Genomic DNA, 10,275 nt, shown 5'->3' with positions numbered 1-10,275 from the left:
AAAATAATAGTCTCAGGAGAGAGAACAGAATATAAAGAAGACACAGACACAATGAATAGAGTTTATGCATTTTTATTATTATGTATTATCAAATTTAGTTTAATTTAATCATCCAGTGCCATTAATAGGATTTACTGCATAAAAAGGATGTGAACCAGAGGAAGGCAAAACAACCCCATGAGTGGGGAAAAATTCCTTCCTGACCCCAAGTACTGGCAATCGGCTAATCCCTGGTTCACTGCAGTGTCGGCTCTGGATGGGGCCCTGTCACACATTTTATACATATAGCATACTTATATTTCTATCTTATCTTCATATCTAGACTATTTAAAGCTTACTGTATGTCTAAGTAAGGGGGCACCTACACTGGTCGATTATCAGGAATGGGCATTCTTAAGAACAGTTATTCTTACTTACCTATGCTTGTTCTATTTTAATTGAATGTTAATATACTTTGTTTTTAACTATACTTATATTTTTTTATTGAATTTTAAAGATACTTCTCCTTTCTTACCTATTGTTATCTTTTTTACCTATACTTCGCTATACTTATTCTTTCATACATATACTTATAATTTTTTTACCTCTAGTTATCCTTTTTTACCTACACTTATCTATACTTATCCTTTTTTACCTATATTTACCTATACCTATACTGTCTAATCTAAACTTATACTTTATTACCTATACTTATTGATTTTACCTATATTTATCCTTTCCTACCTATACTTATTTTTTTTTACTTATATTTTTTTCCAATATTTATCCTCTCGTACCTACACTTACCATTACTTATCTATACGTATGCTTTCTTACTCATATTTACCTATACTTATACTTTCTTATCAATACTTATCCTTTCCTACCTACTTTTACCTATGCTTTTCACTTATAGTTATCCATGTGGAGGTCCCTGATGGTGGACATCCGATCTTCTGGTCTTCAATCTTCTGGAAGCTCAGGTATACAGCTTGCTCTGATATTATTGAGCTGGTGTCTTGTTGAGAGTTTTCTAGTTGACAAATGAAAACCCTCTGAACGTGGCCTGGCCCTCTGGTGTCATTGATAGCGCAGCCTCTGCCGCTTGGATCTTGTCAAGCTTATGAGCACGGAAACTGGGTTTAGGCTTAGTTGGCTATCGAAAAAGATGCAGGAAAAAGTCATGGTAAATTTGGTGACTAATCAAAACTGACTTGAAGTATTGAAAAAAAATTGCTTAATATTAAAGGAACATTTTCAAATGTAAATATAATATCTTAGAGACAAAACTAGCACAACAAGCATTGAAGCTCAGGTTTAGTCACTTCAATGAGCTGCAGTGCCACTAATCATCTCTATGGCCAATCATACTTCTGTCTCATCATGCATTGGATGCAGAATTATTTACAAGTAACATGCAATAGCTCAAGTATGAATAGAACTAAAACTTTTCAAATAAGTACAATCTGTATAGAAACAGCAGTAATATTAATAAAATATTAGTCTCACTAAACCTTCAAATATTTCTCATAGCCAATCATGAGAATTCTATTAAAATTCATTTTTATTAATAATTAATCAGTCAGCAGAAGGAAGCATGGCGTGCTCTAAAATTTCCTATTTTGCTATCAAAGCAACCTGGGCTTCCATAACACCTCAGCAGTGCCACTTTGATGCAGTAATTGATGCAAAAGGAGCCCCGACCAAGTATTGAGTGCATTTACTGAACATACATTTCAGTAGGCCAACTTTTCGGATTTTAAAAACCGTTTTCAAGCTGCTGTTATAAAGTATTTTAATTTACTGAGATAATGACTTCTGTGTTTTCATTGGCTGTACGCCATAATCATCAACATTAACAGAAATAAACACTTGAAATAAATCACCCTGTTTGTAATGACTCTGTATAATATATGAGTTTCACTTTTTGTATTGAAGAACTGAAATGAAATAAATTACATTTTTGATGATATTCTAAATTTGTGAGAAGCACCTGTATCACTTCAACTCTGAACATTTTGACCTGTTTACAGACTCTTTCCGAATTCTCCAACAGTTCTGTTTTTTTACAAAATTGATTCATATTTTTTTATTTATTTTTCTTCTGGTCAAAATCAGCAGTGGAGATTACAAAAATGAGAATTATTATTAAAAAATGTAAAATAATCTTCTGCCTGAAAAATTATCAAAATGTTGTGAACTGGTACGTATGAAGAGCTCATTTATATTTTTTTTTAGCCAAGGGTCATCTTCTCTAGCTCCAGCCACAGATGCCTATGCAATGCTTTACCATATTAAATGGCTTGCACCTGACAGAATATATAACTAGCTAACTGCATATAGCCTGCAAAGTAATCTGAAATAAGTACAATACGACAGACTAGACATTCACCGGCAATAAATTAAATTGTACAACCAGCCTGATTGTCTATAATATTAATGTAAAGATTAACGCCATCCAAATTATTTTCCAACCCTGACATTAACCCCTTAAGCCCCGCGGGTGGTTTGCACGTTAATGACCGGGCCAATTTTTACAATTCTGACCACTGTCACTTTATGAGGTAATTACTCTGGAACGCTTCAACGGATCCCCCTGATTTTGAGATTTTTTTTCGTGACATATTGTACTTCATGATTGTGGAAAAATTTCTTCGATATCACTTGCGTTTATTTGTGAAAAAAACAGAAATTTGGCGAAAATTTTGAAAATTTTGCAATTTTCAAAATTTGAATTTTTAAGCCCTGAAATCAGAGCGATATGTCACACAAAAGAGTTAATAAATAACATTTCCCACATGTCTACTTTACATCAGCACAATTTTGGAACCAAAATTTTTTTTTGTTAGGGAGCTATAAGGGTTAAAAGTTGACCAGCGATTTCTCATTTTTCCAACAAAATTTACAAAACCATTTTTTTAGGGACCACATCACATTTGAAGTCACTTGGAGAGGTCTTTTTGACAGAAAATACCCAAAAGTGACACCATTCTAAAAACTGCACCCCTCAAGGTGCTCAAAACCACATTCAAGAACTTTATTAACCCTTCAGGTGCTTCACAGGAATTTTTTGAATGTGGAAGAAAAAAATGAACATTTAACTTTTTTCACAAAAATGTTACTTTAGACCCAATTTTTTTTATTTTCACAGGGGTAACAAGAAAAAATGGACCCCAAAATTTGTTGTGCAATTTCCCCTGGGCACGCAGATACCCAATATTTAGGGAAAAAACACTGTTTGGGCGCACGGCAGGGCTCGGAAGGGAAAGAGCGCCATTTGACTTTTTGATTGTAAAATTTGCTTGAATAATTAGCGGACGCCATGTTGTGTTTGGAGAGCCCCTGTGTGCCCAAACATTGGAGCTCCCCCACAAGTGACCCCATTTTGGAAACTAGACCCCCCAAGGCACCTTTATAGATGCATAGTGAGCACTTGGAACCCCCAGGTGCTTCACAAATTGATTCGTAAAAATGAAAAAGTGAAAAAAAAAACACTTTTTCATTTTTACGAATCAATTTGTGAAGCACCTAGGGGTTCCAAGTGCTCACTATGCATCTAGATAGGTGCCTTGGGGGGTCTAGTTTCCAAAATGGGGTCACTTGTGGGGGAGCTCCAATGTTTGGACACACAGGGACTCTCTAAATACAACATGGTATCCGCTAACAAATTGAATGGAAAATCGGCTCAAATTGTTAGCGGACACCACATTGCGTTTGGAGAGCCCCTCTGTGCCCAAACTTTGGAGCTCCCCCACAAGTGACCCCATTTTGGAAACTAGACCCCCCCAAGGCACCTTTCTAGATGCATAGTGAGCACTTGTAACCCCCAGGTGCTTCACAAATTGATTCGTAAAAATGAAAAAGTGAAAAAAAAAACACTTTTTCATTTTTACGAATCAATTTGTGAAGCACCTAGGGGTTCCAAGTGCTCACTATGCATCTAGATAGGTGCCTTGGGGGGTCTAGTTTCCAAAATGGGGTCACTTGTGGGGGAGCTCCAATGTTTGGGCACACAGGGACTCTCTAAATGCAACATGGTATCCGCTAACAAATTGAATGGAAAATCGGCTCAAATTGTTAGCGGACACCACATTGCGTTTGGAGAGCCCCTCTGTGCCCAAACTTTGGAGCTCCCCCACAAGTGACCCCATTTTGGAAACTAGACCCCCCAAGGCACCTTTCTAGATGCATAGTGAGCACTTGTAACCCCCAGGTGCTTCACAAATTGATTCGTAAAAATGAAAAAGTGAAAAAAAAAACACTTTTTCATTTTTACGAATCAATTTGTGAAGCACCTAGGGGTTCCAAGTGCTCACTATGCATCTAGATAGGTGCCTTGGGGGGTCTAGTTTCCAAAATGGGGTCACTTGTGGGGGAGCTCCAATGTTTGGGCACACAGGGACTCTCTAAATGCAACATGGTATCCGCTAACAAATTGAATGGAAAATCGGCTCAAATTGTTAGCGGACACCACATTGCGTTTGGAGAGCCCCTCTGTGCCCAAACTTTGGAGCTCCCCCAGAAGTGACCCCATTTTGGAAACTAGACCCCCCAAGGCACCTTTCTAGATGCATAGTGAGCACTTGGAACCCCCAGGTGCTTCACAAATTGATTCGTAAAAATGAAAAAGTGAAAAAAAAAACACTTTTTCATTTTTATGAATCAATTTGTGAAACACCTGGGGTTCCAAGTGCTCACTATGCATCTAGATAGGTGCCTTGGGGGGTCTAGTTTCCAAAATGGGGTCACTTGTGGGGGAGCTCCAATGTTTGGGCACACAGGGACTCTCCAAATGCAACATGATATCCGCTAACAAATTGAGCCGACAATTTGTTAGCGGATATCATGTTGCATTTGGAGAGTCCCTGTGTGCCCAAACATTGGAGCTCCCCCACAAGTGACCCCATTTTGGAAACTAGACCCCCCAAGGCACCTATCTAGATTCATAGTGAGCACTTGGAACCCCAGGTGCTTCACAAATTGATTCATAAAAATGAAAAAGTGTTTTTTTTTTCACTTTTTCATTTTTACGAATCAATTTGTGAAGCACCTGGGTGTTCCAAGTGCTCACTATGCATCTAGATAGGTGCCTTGGGGGGTCTAGTTTCCAAAATGGGGTCACTTGTGGGGGAGCTCCAATGTTTGGGTACACAGGGGCTCTCCAAACGCAACATGGCGTCCGCTAACAATTTGAGCCGATTTTCCATTCAATTTGTTAGCAGACACCATGTCGCGTTTAGAGAGCCCGTGATGTGCCTAAACAGTGGAGCTCCCCCACAAGTGTCCCCATTTTGGAAACTATACCCCTCATGGATTTTATTAAGGTGTATAGTGAACATTTTGAACCCAGAGGTACGGCACAGAATTTGTTTACATTAGGTCATCATATTGAATAAGTTGTCATTATTCTTGAGCGCAAGTGCTCGCTACTTGAGTTTGCATCGGGTACTCAGGTATGCACCATGTACAGCGTGTGCTCGAGTGACATGCTCGAGTCCCTGCTCCGCATGTTTCACGGTTATTAGACACCCAAAAAAAAACCTGCGGGGATCGCTCGTGCATGGCAGGCAATCCCCGTAAAGTTTTTTGGCCGCGAAGCATATGGGGCAGAGACTCGAGCATGTCACTCAAATACCCACGATACTCAATGCATACCAGAGCACCCGATGCAAACTCAAGTAGCGAGCACTTGCTCTCAACACTAGTCGCCATATCGTCATCTTTTTTTCTTACTTTTGAAAAAAATCCCAACCCCAGCCCTAACCCTAGCACAACCCTAGCCCTAGCACAACCCTAGCCCTAGCACAACCCTAGCCCCAGCACAACCCTAGCCCCAGCACAACCCTAGCCCCAGCACAACCCTAGCCCCAAACCCAGCCCTAACCCTAGCCCAATCCTAACCCAAGAGTTTATTTTTGACGCCGTTCCTTGTGCGGTATAAGTGATTAGACGACTTTATTCTTCGGGTCGGTGTGATTACAGCAATGCCAGAATCATATGGGGTTTTTATGACTGACAGCTGTCACACACTAAAAGATGCATTTTTTGTAAAATCTAGTTTTTGCATCGCCATATTTTGAGAGCTATAATTTTTCCAGATTTTGGCAGACAGTCATGTGACGGCTCGTTTTTTGCGGGATGACTTGACGTTGTTATTGGTGCCATTTTCAGGCACGTGACATTTTTTGATCGCTTTCTATTCCGATTTTTGGGAGGCAGAATAAACAAAAACCAACAATTCAGGAATTGTTTTTTTTTTTTTTTTTTATTCTGTTCCGCGTGTGGTAAAATTGATGAGGTAGCTTTATTCTTCGGGTCAGTACGTTTACAGCGGTACCACATTTGTATCATTTTTCTATGTTTTGGCGCTTATACACAATAAAAGCTATTTTATAGAAAAAAATATTTTTTAGCATAGCTTTATTCTGAGAGCTATAACTTTTTTATTTTTCGGCTGATGGAGCTGTATGGCAGCTTGTTTTTTGCGGGACGAGATGACGTTTTCAGCGGTATCATTTTTATTTATATGCGTCTTTTTTATCGCGTGTTATTCCACTTTTTGTTTGGCGGTATGGTGATAAAGCATTGTTTTTTGCTTCGGTTTTTTTTTTTTTTTTTACCGTGTTCACTGAAGGGGTTAACTAATGGGACAGTTTTATAGGTCAGGTTGTTCCGGACGCGGCGATACCAAATATGTGTACTTTTATTGTTTTTTTTTTTTTTTTTTTTTATAATAATATTTATTGATGGGTACATTATATTTTTATTTTTGGTGTATTATTATTATTATTTTTTTATAATATTTTTGCACATTTTTTTTTTTTTTTTCCACTTTCACACAGTTTATACACTTTATTACTTTGTCCCACTCTGGGACTTTCACTTTTTTTTTTCTGATCGCCTGCATGGCACAGGAATGAAGCACCATCCCTATGCCATGAAGGCTGTCAGAAGTGCACAGTGTGAAGATTGCTTGGAGATGCACTACGCATGCCCAAGCAATCTTCCTGCTCTCTGGTGACCCGGATGTTGTCATGACGACATCGGGTCGTCATGGCAACACCCGGGAAGCCTTTGCAGACTGCGCTGGAAGCCGGAAGAGGAGGTGAGTATCGCTGATCACCTCCCCTTGCCCCCGCAATGCCGCGATCGACTTCGATCGCAGCATCGCAGGGGTTAATGTGCTGGGAGCGGTGCAGGACCGCTCCCTGCACATAGTACCGGGTGTCAGCTGTGACAATCAGCTGACACCCGGCGGCGATCGCGCCCGCACAGCCTGTGTGCGTGCGCGATCGCCATGACGTACTAATACGGGTCTGGCTCTTAAGTCCCAGGGCACAGACGCGTATTAGTACGTCAGATGTTATTAAGGGGTTAAACATAAAGTATCACAGAGCCAAAAGCATAGAAGATTGTGGGAAACTATCTTATTCAGATCCATGTGACAATTCAGTACATTTACTTACTACAGGGATGTATGGTGGGGCCATCCTAAGGGCTTCCACTGAGACCCAATCAATTCGCTGGAAGAAGTGGTGTTCCCGGATGTTACTATTGACTCCTAATCTCTGGACAGGATCTTCCTGGAGGAGCTGTTCAATGATGTCTTTGGCGCCGGAGGAAAAATATTCAAAGACTGAGGGATGGTAGCCACACCCGCTGGTAAGCATTTTGTTTAAGATGACACCAAACGAGTACCAGTCTACTCCGGCGTTATACTCCTTCATGTCCAGGATCTGCCATAGAGAAGCATTATTAGTAGTGCTACCTCTTGTATGTCACCGTACTTATATGTCACTCATATTGTTATGTGATTATATAGTAAATGACAGTAAGTCTTACTACATAATCGGGAGATAAAAGGGATCTTTCATAAATACGCTCCATAAATTTAAATTAATATAGGATATTAAAAATCAGAACGAATGTAATATATATGATTGTGACGGCGCAAACAACGCTCAGCTCAGTGTGTTACCGGCTCAAACTTTAACCTCTTCACCCCCGGGCGAGTTTAATTTTTTTTTGTTTTCATTTTTTCCTCTCCTTCTTCCAAGAGCCATAACTTTTTTTACTTTTCCATCTACATAACCGTATGAGGGCTTACTTTTTGCACGACAAGTTGTACTTTTGAATGACACCATTCATTTTATCATATGATGCACTGGGTAAAACAATTCCAAGCGCTTTGAAATTGCAAAAAAAAGTGCAATTTCACTATTTTTTTTATTTTCCAAGTTCATTATACGGTAAAACTGACCTGGCAATATGATTATCCAGGTCGGTACAATTACGCAGATACCAAACATGTATAGTTTTTTTTATTATTTAAGTGGTGAAATTTTTTTGAGAAACTTGTAAAAAGAAACCCCTTTGCTTCTATCGCCATTTTCTGAGACCTGTAACACTTTCAATTTTCAGCATATTGTGCTGTAATGGATTATTTTTTGCGTTCTGAGTGACTTTTTTATTGATAGCATTTTGGGTAGATACAATGTTTTGATCACCTCTTATTGCATTTTATTACAATATTGCTGCAGCCAAAACAATGTAATTCTGGCATTTTGATTTTTTTCCTCAGTACGCCATTTACTGATTAGATTAATTTATTTTATATTTTGATTGATTGGACTTTTATGAACACAGCGATACCAAAATATGTGTATTTTTTTTAATTGTTTTATTTTTAATGGGGAAAATGGGGGTGATTTGAACTAGTGTTTTTTTATTTTCCTCATATTTTTAAAAACATTTTTTTAACTTTTTACTGTATTTATTAGTCTTTTCAGGGGAATTGAATCTGTGACTGTCTGATGACTGATGCACTGCTATGTATAGCTAAAATCATAATCTCCTATGAATGGCAGCTAAACGCTGGCTTTCACAGGAGTACTGTCATGACAAGCACGGAGATCTTCAGCAGACCCCCGACTGTCATGGTAACCCATCAGCGCCCTGTGATCATGTCACAGGCACGCCGATGAGCATGTGGAAAAATGCACCCCCCTGCCGGCACATGTTAAATTCCCCTGTCAGAAATTGACAGCAAGATTTAACAGGGTAATGGCCGCAGGGGAAGCAGTGTTACACCCACAGCTGTTAAAGGCCCATGATGGCTCGGCGTGCGAGCTGACATCCAAGGCAGGGACACGACATATGACCGACATGTACGTCATAATTCATGAAGGGGTTAAGCAGCTTTCTGTGACATTATGGCTGTAGTGAGGTGGCGGCTGGCCTTGTCTAATATACTCAGAGAAGCTTAGTCCGATGTACTTGATACTTTTTATCTAATAGATGTAATAAATGGAGGAATAGGAGACTCTGCTCCTCCTATTTGGTGATTGTGGGGTACATAGCAGTGAAGAACCCAGAGTTCACACATTTTTCACCTTTTCTGGGGATTGGTGATATATTGAAAATCCTTTAAAGGTGTTTTTCAGGACTTTTATATTGATAACCAGAACAGGTCATCAATATAAGATTGGTGGGGGCCAACGCCCGGCAGTCCCACTGATTAGCTGTTATCTCCTCTGCCAGTGGTTGGATATAACCAATAAACAGACATCACAGATCCATTCACTGGTTAGTGGCGGCTGCTGATACTACAGATTTGCCTCTGTTGAAATAAACACTGGCAGATCTGCAGATCTCGGCACAGACCACTAAACAGTACAATGTTCAATGTTCTGCTCTGTTTACATCAGGTTGCAGCCAGAGTTAAGAGCAGCTAATCAGTGTGATCGGACCCTCAATAGTTTTATATTGATTAACTGGTATAAATAAAGCTCATCAATGTGAAGTGCCCCCGAAAAAAACTTTTAAATAAAAAAATTCTATTCTCACCTCAGGAGCAATGTAACCCATGGTCCCAGCGAAACTGGTGGCTGTCCGGTCTCCGTGCATGTTCTCAAGTGCAAGACCGAAATCCGTGATCTTAATGTGGCCCCTATCAGTCACCAGGATGTTCTGGGGCTTCAGGTCTCTGTAAGAAAAATAAAAGTAACCTAAGTATAAAGTAAGTGTTCTTCCTATATCACGACACGTGAATAAACATTTCCCCATACTGCTGTACTTTCCTCTGAGATAACTCCTTTTCTATATGCCCTGTACCACTGTAGGGATCACTGTGTTACATGTGACGGCCGCTCAGCTGCAGCTTCCTGACAGTGATGCAAGAGAGGACTGATGGAGAAATTCTTTTTTCCATCTTCTCCTCACCCGAAAAAATTGGATCACACTATGATAACACTCTGATCAAATTCTATTCCTGGTTTAATCAAAGTGTGATTTGCA

General features: G+C 39.6%; 1 protein-coding gene across 1 annotated transcript; it reads right to left on the bottom strand.

The window, feature by feature from the left end:
- Positions 1-324: 324 nt before the first annotated feature.
- LOC141165192 (protein kinase C delta type-like) lies at positions 325-9,956 on the bottom strand. The gene is made up of 3 exons (XM_073650825.1): positions 9,826-9,956; positions 7,446-7,715; positions 325-1,135 (listed from the first exon to the last, which is right to left on the bottom strand). Exons 1-3 carry the CDS (start codon positions 9,883-9,885, stop codon positions 1,013-1,015), a joined length of 453 nt encoding a protein of 150 aa, XP_073506926.1. The 5' UTR covers positions 9,886-9,956; the 3' UTR covers positions 325-1,012.
- Positions 9,957-10,275: the final 319 nt, after the last annotated feature.

Source organism: Phyllobates terribilis, unplaced genomic scaffold (assembly GCF_046119375.1).
Source record: "Phyllobates terribilis strain yellow unplaced genomic scaffold, ASM4611937v1 Scaffold_11__3_contigs__length_659146591, whole genome shotgun sequence".
In the NCBI taxonomy this organism is placed as follows: domain Eukaryota; kingdom Metazoa; phylum Chordata; class Amphibia; order Anura; family Dendrobatidae; genus Phyllobates; species Phyllobates terribilis.
This window is presented reverse-complemented; position numbering and strand designations above follow the sequence as displayed.

Bases quoted from the DNA above. Each gene is read 5' to 3' on its own strand.
- LOC141165192 (XM_073650825.1), bottom strand. From the start codon at position 9,885: ATGCACGGAGACCGGACAGCCACCAGTTTCGCTGGGACCATGGGTTAC. The intron at 7,716-9,825 runs GTGAGAATAGAA...TCTCTATGGCAG, and splicing joins TGGGTTACATTGCTCCTGAG to ATCCTGGACATGAAGGAGTA. The intron at 1,136-7,445 runs GTAAGTAAATGT...CTTTTTCGATAG, and splicing joins CCCCACCATACATCCCTGTA to CCAACTAAGCCTAAACCCAG.